Below are 18,410 nucleotides of genomic sequence, written 5' to 3' on the forward strand. Positions count from 1 at the left end.
GCGAGTTCCACGGAACGACTATTATTCATTTGGCAGGCAGGACAGAGGACGTCACTCCACGGAAGGGCTTATCGGCAGCTCTGACGTAAAATGCTCAGTGAATACCAACCTATGGCAGGCATATCCCAGAAGTATTGGTTGGTGGTCGTCTTCTCTTTCAAGGAACCAGAGTTACGGTAAGTAACCTAATATTGTTGTTGGTGTATATATATATATATATATATATATATATATATATATATATATATATATATATATATATAGGTGCACAGGGTATAAATTGTGCTATATATAGTTGTATTTAGGCACGGGGATTGCACAAACACTTCACATGCGATAAAATGTGTATTGGGAACATGGGGAATGCACAAATTAGTTCACGTGCTGGGATTCAAGTGAATGACTAATTAGCAATTGAATCCCAACACAGCTGTATATATATAGATACACGAAGCACTCATTCAGGGTTGGGTGTTCAGTGTGGAGAGAACAGGAGAGAAATTCGGGAGTAAGCTTTAAAACAACAAATAATTGCTATTCGTGCTGGTTTTGCACCAGCGCGATACTTGTTTTATTTAGTATTCACCCACTGTCTATTTTGTCTGTCTATTCATTTTGGCCAACATGCTGTTTTGTTTTGTAGTGTTTTGTTTTGTTCAACCTGTTTATTTGTTCATTTATTAAACCGTGCAAGCAGCGCATTCACAATTCACTCACCACTCTGACGTCACCACACAAGCCAACCTGTCACAGCTACCTACTGACAACATTATTATATTGACCCTAATTCTATCATAAAAGCCCTTTAAAGTAAAGATAGCAAGCAAAATAATTCAATTTCTCTAACTTTTTTTATGCAACAGGCATACTTGCACTTCCTAGGTCATTTCATCTCAGCACTGTCTTCTGGAGTTTTATTACTGAATTGATACATTTACAGTCACTGCCTCCTATGCCATTAGGGCTTCAAGAGCAACAGGATTAAAAAAAAGGTCAGTGTGCCCAAGTCTTCAACGCACATACAGCTTTGGCCAAAGGTTTTGCATCACCTAGAATTGAGGTATCATATAAAAATCAAAAGCTGTATGAACATAATTTAGATCTTTTATTTAGCATCACGTAATCAAGGAAACTGCAAAATTATATCGCAAAAGTCTACTGGAGGCCATTAATAGTAGTATGTCACAGGTGTGATTAATTGTTTTGATTTTGAACACTAATTATTATTATTGAGTATTGTTATTTTTAACTGCACGATTGAGTTTAACGTCTTTTTTTGCGTTATATACCCTTTGTGTGATTTATTTTTTTGTGTAAAAAAAAAATCATTTGATATTTGTTTTTAATGTGCACTTGATTGATGTTATTGAATAATTAACTGGATAACCTCCATTAGGTCAAAATTACCTTGTTATGCTTAATACGGGTCTGATAAAAGCTGAGGAGAACGAAAGAAGAGAGAGAAAATGGACAGGAAAAAGGCACAGAGAAAACGGGGAACTCAGGAACAATATGAAAAGAGATTTTTTTTTTTTTTTTTTTTTTTTGATTTTGCAGACATCCAGTATGTTGGGGTATGCGGTCTTTTTCAGGCTGAGTTTTTCTGGGTTGTAACTATAAAGACCGACTGAAGCAGGGAACAGAGCCCATTAGCACTAAGAAGGAGGCTGACAGCTGGATCCGTGGAGCAGTGATCAACGAGACCACAGAGTGAGGCTGAGCGAACTGGCAGCTAGGAGACTGAGTCAACGCTTTTGCTATTTAAGAGGAGAGAGGGATTTGTTTACGCCCTGCTTCAAAATGAAGTGTTGTTTTTTTATTTTAAGTTTGGTTTTTCGACGTTTTTATCTTATTTAATATTTTCTATCACTTAAAGTACACGTTGGTTTTGCGTTTTTTGTGGTGTGTGTGTTTATTAGTGGGGCTTGCGATCAAGAGTCCCCACTTTTAAATCCTCGACATACTACTTATTATGATTATTATTCTTTGGCACATTACTCCTCTTACACCGGTTAAGTTAAAAATGCCGTTCAAACTTTAAAACGTGTAGACCGGTATGGAATAGTGTGCTTGTAAACAACTTTTTGATATATTTTATACTGTTAAGCGTTTTGTCCTTTTTTTTTTTTTTTTTTTTTTTTTTTTTGTCTATCTTCCTTCACTTTAATGGGACTTTTTTCAACATTCTACTGCTCCCCATTGTTTAAAAACACCCAGACTTCCAACATTCTATTTATTGTAAACCATGTAACTTTTGACACAAATCGGCAACTTTGACCACTTTCCCAATAAAGCAAGCCCGACAACTTTACTTGTAAAGTTGCCAACTAGTTTTTATTATTAGATTGTTTCCACCTTCTGAACATCTGTTGTAGTCGTTGTTTCCTGCATACCCTACTGGTTTGGACTATTTGAACGGATGTACTTTACAGACTGTTGATCCCTGGAAAGAGACATTTGGACTCCCGTACATATACTGTGTGGGGTGTGTTTTTTTTTTTTTCTCTCTCTCTGTACTTTTCCATTTAATGTATTGTGGGATAATGCTGATTGATTGTTTTAACTTCTTATAAAACCTGATTTTAACTGTTAATAAGTTAATAAGGATAATAAGTGTTTTTATAATTGATGGCAACTGGTGGACCTTCTTTTGTGTGGCTGCTCAATTATATGCTGCTTCCCTGAAATAAAACGAACCTGTTCTTAATTTAGCTATAAAGTAAATGAGTTATCTCTTCTCTATAACTAAGAGGTTGGCGTAGTTGGTTACTTAAAGTTTTATATAGTGCCTGATGCCATGGCTCACAAGTACAGTGTCTCATTTTTCAATTTTGACCCATTTCATTAAGTACAGTATATGGAAAGTATAAAGTGGAATGTAATTTAATGTCAATGTAGCATTATTCAGCAGGTTTCATTTGACTTTAAGAAGCAAAATGTCTTTATTCTATAGGGGGATGCTAAAGCTGTAGATATATATGGGTTTGAATCCTAGAGTTTTTTTTTTTAAGAACATTTTAAATTAAAAATAAAAATTATATCTGTCCAAAAAGTGATATCTGACACCTGTAAAAAAACAAAACAAAAAGGTAGAATAAAGGGACCAGCCATAGTAAAATATAATCTCTACAAAAGGTTCCGTTCTGTAAAGATGTAGTGTAAAAGTTTAAAGAAACACATTACATTACTTTTGATGTGTACTTAACACAGCGTTGTATTTCTAAACATATTACCAACGTCAATAACATGACATCTACATGTCTCTCCTCTTCCGTCAACGGACACCCACACCCCCTATCACAGTCATGAATGAACTGGATAATGCATTTCTCAGTATTTAGCTTTTGTCAGGAGAAAAATAAATGGATCACAGTATAGTCCAGATCATGGTGATTTTCTGTTCTCGCATCTCACGCCACTCATTTCAACCGGAGAACCAGCATTGTTGCAGGAGGGAGAGTGATCACTGACTGCAATGTTTAGAAAATCTCTTTCTTTTGGTTTTCTTAATTTCTTGTGGTCTCGTTCTCATTCATGAGTAAAAGTTGTAAAAAACTGTTGGGAATATGTTGAAAATAAAATTGCTGCCATATGGACAACACGTGATACAGAAAGGGTAAAGTCATTTGTTTCTTGTAAACACTGTAAGGGGTTATGTTGCTATTAGTTACAACAGCAATTCAATTAAGGGGCCAGGTTTGGCCCAATTGTGTACTGTTTAACTTTTACATTACATCTTTACAGGACTGACCCTTTTTTGTTTTAAACTTATTTCCCTTTGTAGATATCATAGGGCTGGTTCCTTTATTCTGACGTTTTTGGACAGATTATAGCATGACACCGCGGCCTGGAATCTGTATTTTAGCCGTAAAAGGCCCACATCTGTTTTACATAAAAGCACATTCTCGTTTTCCAGAGGAAGTTTTCAAAATGAATGATCTCATCATGTGTGGAAACACTTCCTTTGCAACAACAAACAGGGCGTGGACATTGTGGTGTTTCACTATTTGCTGTTTTCTTGAAAGACTTTTGTCACTACAGCTACTCGTCAGCATATATAGGAGCAGAAAGCCCATTATTGACTATAATATACATCTAATCCCCTTCCTTAGGGTATTTTACAAGCTGGGAATGTATAAAGATTTTTTTTCCATTATTACAGCCTTGCAGCTGTTCCTGCAAACAACAGGCCAACCACCCAAAAGCGGCTTGTGCATTGGGAATGATTGCTACACCATACACCAGGACTCCAAGGCGTTTCAGAATGCAAATGATGTGTGCAGCACGCAGCAAGGACATTTAATGACAGTGCGATCAACAGTGGCCAACGATGCAATGGCTACCCTGATGGCTAACGAACAAGGAGATTTCTGGATTGGCCTGCAGCTTCCTGAAGGACAATGCACCAACAATGATATAACACTAAGAGGGTATGAGTGGGTAACAGGAGAAGAAAGCACACGTTTTTCAAATTGGAAAGGCAATGATTCAACATGCACTCAGCAGTGTGTCTCGGTTTCCAGTGATCTAATTTGGGAAGAAAGACCATGTCAGGATAAACTGGCAGGATTTTTGTGTGAATACAATTTCAATAAAACATGTGAAGCTCTACCCGCAGATACGGACCTCTCTATTCTATACAGCACAACACTAGGTTTTCAGGGAGCTGACCTTAGATCACTTCCACCGGGAAGTACTGCAACCTGTTCACCCTCTGGTTTCAAAGTTTACTGTTCCAGTAAAGGCGATTGGATGGTGGGTCCTTGGGATTGCCAGATTGATAATGGTGGTTGTGAACATCAGTGCCAAATGATCAACAGTCAGCCCCAGTGCATCTGTCCACCAGGTAGTCAGCTGAAAGGTAATAAGTTTACCTGCATGGAAATAGATATATGCAGCATTGCAACTTGTGAACATATATGTGTTCCTCATAATGACAGCTACTTATGTATGTGTCAAGAAGGATATGATCTGGATCCAGATGGCAAGCGATGCAGAGACATTGATGAGTGTAAAATTGGGCACAATCTTTGTGAACAGGACTGGGTGTGTGTGAACACACCTGGAAGTTTCGAATGTAAGTGCAAATCTGGGTTTGTTGAGGAGAAAGGGGCATGTGAAGATGTTGATGAATGCCAGAGATACCCCTGTGATCATGACTGTAAAAATGTACTGGGGAGCTACCAGTGTACCTGCTTTGAGGGGTACATTCAAGACTCAGAAAACCATCTCAAATGTAAGTTACATTGTTCTACTTCTGAATGCCCTGCTGAATGTGATCCAAATATAAGCTGGCAATGTCATTGTCCAGATGGATTTGTATTGGACATGAGGGAAAATGGGCATTTCTGCATAGACATAAACGAATGTGAGATGGGGACCTACTGTGAGCAGCTGTGTGATAACTCATTTGGAAGTTTTACATGTTATTGTCACGATGGATACTCTATTGACAGTGATGGGTATTCTTGTGTTCCTGAAGATACTGAAGAAGGTTCAGGCACCACAGGAGTTACTCCAGTCATTAGCATTTTTGTTAACCCCACTTCAAACTGTACTATAGAGGGGCAAACTCTGTTAACACCCGGAGCTCTTTTTGGAATCATCGTTTGCATTGTGGTGGTGATCTTGATCCTAGCTTTCCTTGTGCACCACATTCTTAAACAGCGTGTGAAATGTGATGCATCTTCAGACTTTAAAAGCAGCGGTGCAGAAGAAGAAGTTGACCTTCAGCAGGTGACCACACTGAAGTATGCTTAGATGTCTTTGTTTGTTAATAGAAATTAAAAAACGGAGTTATGCAACTGACAACATTAGTTTCTGGTAACATTCGTCACAATAGGCCAGATGTTTGAAGCTCTATATTATTTGCACATGTAAAGGAGGAAGCACCTATTATAATTCTTATGATTTTTCATTTCTGAAAAATATGTCATGATGATCAAAGCAGAGATTGAAGTAAAGAGCTTTGAGTATCTAAGCAATGTGTAAGACAAACGTCAAATGACACCTTTATATCATGGATACATTACTAGGTGTTATGGATTGATATGGTGGATTTATATAATGGCAGCAGGAATATTACAGGTATAATTCACTGGTAATGTTTTTAGACATCGGTTCACTCATGGATAAACTGACTGCAAATAATCTGCTTTACTATGTAACCTAAGTGTATTTGCTGCATATAATTGTGCTTTTTTAATGATGTTTAATTGTTTAATGTATTTTGCTTTCCATCCATATCTGCTGCTGTCTGCCCCAGGACACTACTGTTATTGAAGTTTTCGATCTGAATTTGAAGAATCTGAAGTTTTCGATAGTATTTGATCCATATCCTCAATTATATATTTATATATATATATATATATATATATATATATATATATATATATATATATATATATATATACACTATGGCCTACATCCCTAATAAGATATAACAGCTACTGATGGAAATCTGTGGGTGAGATATACAGCAATATTATTTTACATACTGTTCACATAGTTTTAGTTTTTTGTGCAACTATTGAAGGTTTAATATGTTCTGATTGACGTTTTCTTTTGACAGTTTCCTTTAAATTTAAGCATGTAACTCTTTAAAAATAAAATATCAGAAGCTTCACATTATAGTTTATTTAATACTTTCACTGTAGTTGCTTTTACAAAAAAGATCCTGTTTATTGATTAAGAACGTACCCTTGGTTCATAATAGCTACAAGACATGATTTAATTTTGAAACTATCTACCATCAGGCTAACAGACCATTGCAAAGTCATGTAAATTCAGACTGCACAAACACACAGGATCATATCTATACACACAGATGCACAGCTGCTATGATCCTGTAACGAAAATGTTACGCTTTAGGTCACATGAGAACTGCTTGTCCAGTTGTTACAAAACATGTTTAGGACCTTGTTTAGCACACATTACATAATCTGGCTTAATCCTGTTGTTTGTAATTCTGTCTGACTGTCTTTGTAAAGCTTTAAAGACATTTTAAAGTATAGCATAATCGTCACAATTCTCACAAAACATGCTTAGGATATTCCTTAGAACAAACTATATAGCTGATCATAATCCTGTGGTATAGATGCTGTTCATCTGTCGGTTCAACTGTCTTTCTATGAGTAATTTTAGCATTTTGCATAAACCATTAGTCCAAATGTTTTTCTAAGGACCATTTTTAGCACAAATTACTAAACATATATTAATCCGGCTTGCTGCTCAACCTTCCTGGAGCAGGCCCTGACCCACGCTGAAGGGGCTGAGGCGGTGCTCAAGGAGGGTGAGTGAGGCCAGACCACCAGAGGGGTCTGCTGTGTGGTGGAGGAAGAGGATGACATCGTCAACGTGCCCCACACCCCTCTTTCCCCTGTTCAGACAATCACTGAAGAGGACACAGTGGAAATGGTGGGCCGTATCGGCCAGGGCAACAACCTGCATGCACCTTATTATTATTATTATTATTATTATTTATTTCTTAGCAGACGCCCTTATCCAGGGCGACTTACAATCGTAAGCAAAAACATTTCAAGCGTTACAATACAAGTAATACAATAAGAGCAAGAAATATAATAACCTTGCATAATCAGCAGGATCCAGTGCAAAACCCTGGCTCCACCATCTCCATTGTGAGGCCCAGGGTCCTCTCCACAAGTCACGGTGGACTAAAATCTTAGTGGACGCCCACCAGTGTCTCTGTACCATCATTGGCCAGGTCACCGCCGTGCTCCGGCACCGCCGCTTGGTCCACAGGGTACAGAATATTCAGGCTGGCCGAGATCCAAGACTGCTGTATCCTGGGGCTGGATCTTCTGGCCGAGTTGGGGGGCCACCCTCGACCTGGTCAAGAAAACCCTCCAAATCGTACAGAGCTGCCTACGACTGACCCCGGGCCAGGAAGAGGGACAGGGAGACCCACCGCACCGTCGTCACACCAACGCTTCGGCCGTGGCTAACAGTGCTTGCATTATTAAACATCCTTTAAAAGAGCTTCTGTTAGCTCTATGTTTTTAAATGTCTGAATATCCATGTCTAAATAAGGCTTATCTGTTGCAAACAGGACTGAGGGTGAGGTCTTTGTACAGTAGTTCAAAGTAATATTACTGTTAAAATATAAGGTTATAGTTAATGAACAACTCATACATTAGCCTTAAAGTATGTACAGTATTTATTACAAGTACTCATGACTTCAAATTAATGTTGCATTTTACTTACATAGTATCTAAATTGGAGTGCTGCCCATGTCTAAATAAGGATTATCAGTTGCAAACAGGACAGGGTGAGGTCTTTGCAGCATTTATTCATTCGTCAGGGTTCTTGGAAGTGTAATCTCTTTATATCCCCTGCCAGAAGTATGTAAACTACAAGGTCAGTGTGCCCTAGCAGTATAAAGAATTGTGCTTAAGTCTCCAACACACCTACAGCTTTGGCCAAAGGTTTTGCATCACCTAGAATTTTAGAATTGAGGTATCATATAAAAAATAAAAACTGTATGAACATAATTTAGATCTTTTATTTAGCATCACATAATCAAAGAAACCGGAAAATTATATCGCAAAAGTCTACTGGAAGCCATTAATAGTAGTACATTTTTCATTTTTCATTTTTCAATTTCTTACCCATTTTTCGTTAAGTACAGTATATGGAAAATACAGTGTGTAATGTAATTTAATATGTCAATGTAGCATTATTCAGCAGGTTTCATTCGACTTTATGAAGCAAAATGTGTTAATTCTATAGGGTGATGCAAAACTTTTTGCCAAAGCTCTAGATATATATGGGTTTGAATCCTAGAGTTTTCTTTTTAAAGAACATTTTAAATTAAAAAAAAAAAAAAAATGATATCTGTCCAAAAAGTGATATCTGACACATGTAAAAAAACCACAAAGGTAGAATAAATGGACCAGCCATAGTAAAATATAATCTCTACAAAAGGTTCAGTTCTGTAATGAAAAAGTTTACAGAAACACATTACATTACTTTTGATGTGTACTTAACACAGTGTTGTATTTCTAAACATATTACCAACATCAATAACATGACATCTACATGTCTCTCCTCTTCTGTCAACGGACACCCACACCCCCTATCACAGTCATAAATGAACTGGATAATGCATTTCTCAGTATTTAGCGTTTGTCAGGAGAAAAATAAATTGATCATTTCAATAAGAGAAGCAGCATTGTTGCAGGAGGGAGAGTGAACACTGCAATGTTTATAAAACCTCTTTCTTTTGGTTATCTTAATCTCTTGTGGTCTTATTCTCATTCCTGAGTAAAAGTCGTAAAAAAACTGTTGGGAATATGTTGAAAATAAAATTGCTGCCATATGGACAACACGTGATACAGAAAGGGTAAAGTAATTTGTTTCTTGTAACACTGCAGGGGGTTCTGTAACACTTTCTATAAGACATAATTGGGACAAACTATTCAATTATGGGGCCAGGTTTGGCCCAATTGTGTACTGTTCAACTTTTACATTACATCTTTACAGGACTGACCCTTTTTTGTTTTTAACTTACTTCCCTTTGTAGATATCATAGGGCTGGTTCCTTTATTCTGACGTTTTTGGATAGATTATAGCATGACACCGCGGCCTGGAATCTGTATTTTAGCCATAAAAGGTCCATATCTGTTTTACATAAAAGCACATTCTCGTTTTCCAGAGAAAGTTTTCAAAATGAATGATATCATGTGTGGAAAAACTTCCGTTGTAACAGCAAACAGGGCGTGGACATTGTGGTGTTTCACTATTTGCTGTTTTCTTGAAAGACTTTTGTCACTACAGCTACTCGTCAGCATATATAGGAGCAGAAAGCCCATTATTGACTATAATATACATCTAATCCCCTTCCTTAGGGTATTTTACAAGCTGGGAATGTATAAAGATTTTTTTTCCATTATTACAGCTTTGCAGCTGTTCCTGCAAACAACAGGCCAACCACGCAAAAGCGGCTTGTGCATTGAGAATGATTGCTACACCATACACCAGGACTCCAAGACATTTCAGAATGCAAATGATGTGTGCAGTACGCAGCAAGGACATTTAATGGCAGTGCGATCAACAGTGGCCAACGATATAATGGCTACCCTGATGGCTAACGAACAAGGAGATTTCTGGATTGGCCTGCAGCTTCCTGAAGGACAATGCACCAACAATGATATAACACTAAGAGGGTATGAGTGGGTAACAGGAGAAGAAAGCACACATTTTTCAAATTGGAAAGGCAATGATTCAACATGCACTCAGCAGTGTGTCTCGGTTTCCAGTGATCTAACCTGGGAAGAAAGACCATGTCAGGATAAACTGGCAGGATTTTTGTGTGAATACAATTTCAATAAAACATGTGAAGCTCTACCCGCAGATATGGACCTCTCTATTCTATACAGCACACCACTAGGTTTTCAGGGAGCTGACCTTAGATCACTTCCACCGGGAAGTACTGCAACCTGTTCACCCTCTGGTTTCAAAGTTTACTGTTCCAGTAAAGGCGATTGGATGGTGGGTCCTTGGGATTGCCAGATTGATAATGGTGGTTGTGAACATCAATGCCAAATGATCAACAGTCAGCCCCAGTGCATCTGTCCGCCAGGTATTCAGCTGAAAGGTAATAAGTTTACCTGCATGGATATAGATATATGCAGCATTGCAACTTGTGAACATATATGTGTTCCTCATAATGACAGCTACTTCTGTAGGTGTCAAGATGGATATAATCTGGATCCAGATGGCAAGCGATGCAGAGACATTGATGAGTGTATAATGAAACAGGTTTTTTGTCGTCAAGACCAGGTATGTGTGAACACACCTGGTAGTTCTGAGTGTAAATGCAAGCCAGGGTTTAAAGAGGACGATGGTAAATGTGAGGACCTAGACGAATGTTTCAGTTCCCCCTGTGAGCATAACTGTATAAATGTATTGGGGGGCTATCAGTGTTCCTGCTTTGAGGGGTACAGTCAAGACTCAAAATATCATCACAAATGTAAACCCTTGTGCTTCGATATTGAATGTCCTGCAGTAGATTGCGTAGAGAAAACAAACAGTTCAATGGATTGTAATTGCTATGATGGATTTGTATTGGACACGAGGGAAAATGGGTATTTCTGCGTAGACATAAACGAATGTGAGTTGGGGACCTACTGTGAGCAGCTGTGTGATAACTCATTTGGAAGTTACACATGTTATTGTCACGATGGATACTCTATTGACAGTGATGAGTATTCTTGTGTTCCTGAAGATACTGAAGAAGGTTCAGGCACCACAGGAGTTACTCCAGTCATTAGCATTTTTGTTAACCCCACTTCAAACCGTACTATAGAAGGGCAAACTCTGTTAACACCCGGAGCTCTTTTTGGAATCGTTTGCATTGTAATGGTGATCTTGATCCTAGCTTTCCTTGTGCACCACATTCTTAAACAGCGTGCCAAATGTGATGCATCTTCAGGCTTTAAAAGCAGCGGTGCAGAAGAAGAAGTTGACCTTCAGCAGGTGACCACACTGAAGTATGCTTAGATGTCTTTGTTTGTTAATAGAAATTAAAAAATTGAGACATGCAACTGACAACATTAGTTACTGGTAACATTCCTCACAATGGGCCAGATGTTTAAAGCTCTATATTATTTGCACATGTAAAGGAGGAAGCACCTATTATAATTCTTATGATTTTTCATTTCTGAAAAATATGTCATGATGTTTAAAGCAGAGATTGAAGTAAAGAGCTTTGAGTATCTAAGCAATGTGTAAGACAAATGTCAAATGACACCTTTATATCATGGATACATTACTAGGTGTTATGGATTGATATGGTGGATTTATATAATGGCAGCAGGAATATTACAGGTATAATTCACTGGTGTTTTTAGACATCAGTTCACTCATGGATAAACTGACTGCATATAATCTGCTTTACTATGTAACCTAAGTGTATTTGCTGCATATAATTGTGCTTTTTAATGATGTTTAATTATTTAATGTATTTTCTACAATGCCTACAGCATACTGCGTTCCGTCCTTGTATATTCTGCTGGTGTCTGCCCCAGGACACTACTGTTAATGAAGTTTTCGATCTGAATAGTATTTGATCCATATCCTCAATTATATATATATACTATGACCTACATCCCTAATAAGATATAACAGCTACTGATGGAAATCTGTGGGTGAGATATACAGCAATATTATTTTACATATTGTTCACATAGTTTTAGTTTTTTGAGCAACTATTGAAGGTTTAATATGTTCTGATTGACGTTTTCTTTTGACACAGTTTCCTTTAAATTTAAGCATGTAACTCTTTAAAAATAAAATATCAGAAGCTTCACATTATAGTGCATTTAATACTTTTACTGTTGTTGTTTTTACAAAAAAAGATCCTGTTCATTGATTAAGAACGTACCCTTGGTTTATAATAGCTACAAAATATGATTTAATTTTGAAACTATCTACCATCAGGCTAACAGACCATTGCAAAGTCATGTAAATTCAGACTGCACAAACACGCAGGATCATATCTATACACACAGATGCCCAGCTGCTATGATCCTGTAACGAAAATGTTACGCTTTAGATTACATGAGAACTGCTTGTCCAGTTGTTACAAAACATGTTTAGGACCTTGTTTAGCACACATTACATAATCTGGCTTAATCCTGTTGTTTGTAATTCTGTCTGACTGTCTTTGTAAAGCTTTAAAGACATTTTAAAGTTTAGCATAATCATCACAATTGTCACAAAACATGCTTAGGATATTCCTTAGAACAAACTATATAGCTGATCATAATCCTGTGGTATAGATGCTGTTCATCTGTCAGTTCAACTGTCTTTCTATGAGTAATTTTAGAATTTTGCATAAACCATTAGTCCAAATGTTTTTCTAAGGACCATTTTTAGCACAAATTACTGAACATATATTAATCCGGCTTGCTGCCCAACCTTCCTGGAGCAGGCCCTGACCCACGCTGAAGGGGTTGAGGCGGTGCTCAAGGAGGGTGAGTGAGGCCAGACCACCAGAGGGGTCTGCTGTGTGGTGGAGGAAGAGGATGACATCGTCGACGTGCCCCACACCCCTCTTTCCCCTGTCCAGACAACCACTGAAGAGGACACAGTGGAAATGGTGGGCCGTATCGGCCAGGGCAACAACCTGCACGCACCTTGCATAATCAGCAGGATCCAGTGCAAAACCCTGGCTCCACCATCTCCATTATGAGGCCCAGGGTCCTCTCCGCAAGTCACGGTGGACTAAAATCTTAGTGGACGCCCACCAGTGTCTCTGTACCATCATTGGCCAGGTCACCGCCGTGCTCCGGCACCGCCGCTTGGTCCACAGGGTACAGAATATTCAGGCTGGCCGAGATCCAAGACTGCTGTATCCTGGGGCTGGAACTTCTGGCCGAGTTGGGGGGCCACCCTCGACCTGGTCAAGAAAACCCTCCAAATCGTACAGAGCTGCCTGCGACTGACCCCGGGCCAGGAAGAGGGACATCAACGCGTCGGCCGTGGTTAGCAGTGCTTGCATTATTAAATATCCTTTAAAATAGCTTCTGTGTCTGCCTCTCTCCCATCAAAGTATTATGTGATTGCATGTTTAATAAATGTCGGTGTTTTGAATAAATTCCTAGTAAGTATCGGTCATGTAACAAACACTATTTATGTAGTTTACATTAGATGAAGTAGTTATGAATTTATTATAACGTGTAAATCTGGTGTTGTTTTCAGAGAGCGATGTCGAGAACAGGTTTTTTTTATATATAGGCGCAATTATTCTAATAATAATTGGAGCCCTGAAATACCACAGACATCCATTTAACAATAATATTAGAGTAACTACCCTTATAGTCCATAATCAAATATAACTGTTAGTGATGGCAATCTGTGGGTGAAATCAACAGTGATAATTTGATTTTCTTTAAAGTTTTACATATTGTTCATTTATCTAAAAAATGCTTATCCATCCACATTGTTTGTGAAACTTCAAAAAGACCACCAGCTGAAGAAAGTACTTTATTTATTTTAAACAATACAATTCTTCTACAAACTGCTGCACCACATTGTTTTGAGCAAATTATAGATCTTAATAATAGAATAATTCATACTATAATTCAACTTTAGGGTTCTTTTAAACTTTTTAAAAGTCTTTTAAAAAATACATAAAATTGCTATGCCTTTTTTTCAGCTTTTTGGTGTAGCAAAATATGAAATGCGAACGTTGAAATCATTGTGTGAAAGGAAGTGTTTGACAGCGCCTGGATACACAATCATTACACAACAGAAGCACATCGGCTCGGTGTGCAGTACTGGAGTTTTTCTTTTTAATGTGGTGGTGGGAACGCAAAGGGTCTTGTGCAGGGCTAGTTGTTTTAAAATATTTTATATATACACTACCGGTCAAAAGTTTTAGAACACCTCCATTTTTCCAGTTTTTACACAGTTTAATGTCTCAATGTACTCTGAAATTAAAGCATAGAACAAATAAACAATTGGAGATAAAAAAAGAAATCATGGAATCGTTTTGTTTAACAAAATTTAATCTAAATTTTTGACTCATCAAAGTAGCCACCTTTTGCAGATATAACAGCCGAACACACTCGTGGCATTCTTTCAACAATGGAAATCAAATATTGTTTGGAAAGTTCTTCCCAACACTGTTGCAGAAGTTCCCACAAATGTGTTGTACTTGTAGGTTGCTTTGCTTTCACCCTTCTGTCCAGTTCATCCCAAACCAGCTCGATGGGGTTTAAGTCTGGAGACTGTGCTGGCCATTCCATGATTTGAAGCCTACCGTCTTGTTCTTTTCTTCTAAGGTAGTTCTGACATAGCCTGGAGGTATGTTTTGGGTCATTATCTTGCTGTAGGATGAACCAGAGGGTATTGCATGGCGCTGCAAAATGCTGTGGTAGCAGTTTTGGTTCAGGGTGCCACTCACTCTGTGCAAGTCGCTGACTCTGGATCCAGCAAAAGAGCCCCAGACCATCACGCTTCCTCCTCCATGTTTGACAGTTGGTGTCACACACAGAGGAACCATCCTTTCGCCTACTCAACGGCGTACAATAAACCCTGCGTGATGAACCAAAGATTTCAAATTTTGATTCATCGGTCCATAAGACCTTCTTCCAGTCTTCAGTAGTCCACTGGCGGTGCTTCATGGCCCAGGCAAGCTTCTTTTTCTTATTTTGCCATCTTAGCAATGGTTTTCTTACTGCCACTCGACCTGTCAAACCTGCAGCTCGAAGTCTTCTCTCGTTATATCGCTCCTCCCATTTTCAGTGCTGTGAATTTCAGGAATTGTTTGATTTGATGCTGCATAAGAGAAACTGCAAACTTGAAAGTCACGTAATTCTTGCATCTTCATCTCTCTTGGTTTTAGATGTGTTCTACCTCCTGTTCATCACTTATACAGTATTTCAGTGCAACTCTTCCTATAAGTATGTGGTGATTCAGCATGCGGAGAAAGGAGTGTTCTGTAAAAATTTCTCAAAAAAGAAAAAATAAAAGAAAAAATGGTCAAATGCATGTTTACTACAACATGTAGTCAATGATGCAACATTTACAGGAACTATATTGTTAGCTCTATGTTTTTAAATGTCTGATATGAATATCCATGTCTAAATAAGGCTTATCTGTTGCAAACAGGACAGGGTGAGGTTTTTGCAGCATTTATTCATTTGTCAGGGTTCTTTGGAAGTGTAATCTCTTTATATCCCCTGCCACTGCAGAAGTATGTAAACTACATTCTTTTTTAATTTTTTTTTTAACATTCAAGTTTCTATTCTTAAGGATTTTTACATGACATAAGTACATTGTTGCCGTTATTACAGCCTTGCAGCTGTTCCTGCAAACAGCAGGCCAACTTGTGCATTGGGAATGATTGCTCTACTACAGTTGCAATAAAACTACAGCCAGAATAATCGGATTAATCTTTTTTTCCCCCGTTTATTGGCCAGGTCACCCCCATGCTCGGGCAACACCGCTTGGTCCAGCTTGGGAGTCACAGGGTACAGAATGTTCTGGCTGGCTGACATCCAAGACTGCTGTATCCTGGGGCTGGATCTTCTGGCTGAGTTGGGGGCAACCCTCGACCTAACATAATTGTGTGCCATTTAAAATGTTTACAAAAGCAAAAACATTAACCTCAAGATAAAACTATAATGAATAAACTTTGTATTTAAGACAACATACAATGATCCAAAGGGACTCAGTATACATTTCTGTCGCTTTGCACTTTTACAAGTAAGACATTTATATATTTTTGATCTGGATGCCACTAGCTCTGTCACTAAAATGCAGCCGTGCCTAATATCAGACCATGTGTACAGTATATGTGGATGATCATTCTGAAATTATATTCAGGCTGTAACCTTTGAGCTACTAAACAAAAATGAAATATTTATGCACAGTGGTTTAGATCAGGGCTTCTCAAACTTGGTCCTGGGGACCACCTGTGTCTGCAGGTTTTCAAAACTGAGCTCTCAATTACTTCACTATATACTTAACTGAACTGATTAAGCAAATTAGACCTTTTTTTTACTTGTTTTCAGCTCTTAAATAGTTGCAGTTCAAGTTACTTATAAAATGTTATAGCTAACTTGAAATGTGTAACTGTTCAAGAGCTGAAAACAAGTAAAAAGGTCAAATTAAGCAAATTATCAGTTCAATTAAGGGTATAGTTAAGTAATTGACAGTTCGGTTGGAATGGAAACCAGCAGACACATGGGGTCCCCAGGAGCGAGTTTGAGAAGCCCTGGTTTAGATAATATATAATACTGTCAAAATCAATTCAAAATCATTATTTTCTTTTACTTTCATTTCTGAGTCATCCTGTGTACCCCCTATGACCCTTAGAAGTACCCCCAGGGGTGAAAACCCCTACTCTAAACCATACACACCAAGACTCCAAGAAGTTTCAGAATGTGGGCAATAAGCAGCACGGACATTTAATGACAGTGTGATCAACCGTGGCCAACGATGCAATTTCTATCCTGATGGCTAAGGAACAAGGATATTTTTTGATTAGCCTGCAGATTCCTAAAGGACAATGCACCAACAGTGATATAACACTAAGGGCCTCATTCACTAAGCGGTGGTAAATGAGCAGAATTACCGCGTGGCAGGGGGAAGCCACACCGTGCACAAAAATGAACCAGCAGTAGCTCTATTCACTAAGCTAATTATATGCACAAATAAAGCGCACTGAATGATTCATTTGCAAGTTGTCACAATGCACAGAATTCAGCACGCACAATTCAACATGCGGAATTATGCATGAGTTTACACACACTTCATTATAGTATTTAAGGGCGCTGGAAAGAAAAGGTAAGTACGGTTCTGATTTTGTCAGAATGACAGAGACCAAGGAGGACAGAGTGAGGAATCTAAAGTTTACAGACCAGGAGCTAAATGTATTTATTAGCAGAATTGGTGGGGAATTATGAAAGACTTTTTGGTGCTGAATCAGCGAGAACTTCAATGAAACATTAAGGACAAAATAAATGCACTCCATAAGAGGAGGGCAGGGGTCTTGTGCAGTGTAAAGGAATATCCCCTAGAAAGACTTCTGAGGGCATCAAATGATTCGAGGGCATTTGCCATTTACTCCCACCTTTCACTTCCAGAGCTTGGCAACACTACGAAATCAAGCCACCCTGTCCCTAACCCAACCTCAACCCTAACCTTAAGCAACCCTTGCCCTAAAACCTAACCTCAAACCCAATGCCTAACCCTAAACCTAACCATTAAGAATCATCTGATACCCTCAGGACACTTTCTAGGGGATATTCCTGTGTGCTGCAGGTCTTGTCCGAAATCACAGCGTCCTGCAAGACAGTCAAAGCAGAGAAAGTAATTGTTAATGAAACATTTATGTTTAACTCTGCAAATCAAATAAAGAAATATTTGTTTGTTCAACTTGATCTCCCTCTGAATTATTCAGTCAATTAAAAGTTCACTACATTTCAAAAAAGTGTTTGGCACAGGGCCGGTCTTAGGGCAAGGCGAGCAAAGCCTAAGGGGGCCCAAATTGTATGACATCTTCAGAGTCGAAACAGTCTCGCAAGTACGAGTCGGGCCATTGTAAACGGAAAATAAAAAATAAATTCAAATCAAGCGGCAATAAGGAGCTCTGCTGCCGTATATAGACAAGCCACCAAATAAAAATCTGTTTCGGGAAGCAAATGAATCCGATTCAGATTCTTCACAATAATCATCTCCAAAATATTGATTTCTGCTTACCAATGTAACATTACCACATTTGCACTTTCTGACTGACAAAGTGGACGTATTTCCTCATGTGAGTGTACTTGATCATAAGAAATTTATGATCGAGTACATCTAAGGATTAGCTGTCTAATAGGCTAATCAATAGCCTGTCCCTCTTTACATTCCACCGAAGAAAACCAAGACAGGACAGT

General features: G+C 38.4%; 2 protein-coding genes across 2 annotated transcripts; both read left to right on the forward strand.

Annotated features, from left to right (window-relative positions):
• The first annotated feature begins 3,772 nt into the window (after nucleotides 1–3,772).
• Nucleotides 3,773–6,625, forward strand: LOC117410788 (thrombomodulin-like). The gene has a single exon (XM_034017611.3). It carries the CDS (start codon nucleotides 3,835–3,837, stop codon nucleotides 5,758–5,760), a length of 1,926 nt encoding a protein of 641 aa, XP_033873502.3. The 5' UTR covers nucleotides 3,773–3,834; the 3' UTR covers nucleotides 5,761–6,625.
• A 2,903-nt stretch (nucleotides 6,626–9,528) lies between these two features.
• Nucleotides 9,529–12,328, forward strand: LOC131737269 (thrombomodulin-like). The gene has a single exon (XM_059025286.1). It carries the CDS (start codon nucleotides 9,592–9,594, stop codon nucleotides 11,518–11,520), a length of 1,929 nt encoding a protein of 642 aa, XP_058881269.1. The 5' UTR covers nucleotides 9,529–9,591; the 3' UTR covers nucleotides 11,521–12,328.
• Nucleotides 12,329–18,410: the final 6,082 nt, after the last annotated feature.

This window comes from Acipenser ruthenus, chromosome 6, assembly GCF_902713425.1.
Source record: "Acipenser ruthenus chromosome 6, fAciRut3.2 maternal haplotype, whole genome shotgun sequence".
NCBI lineage: Eukaryota > Metazoa > Chordata > Actinopteri > Acipenseriformes > Acipenseridae > Acipenser > Acipenser ruthenus.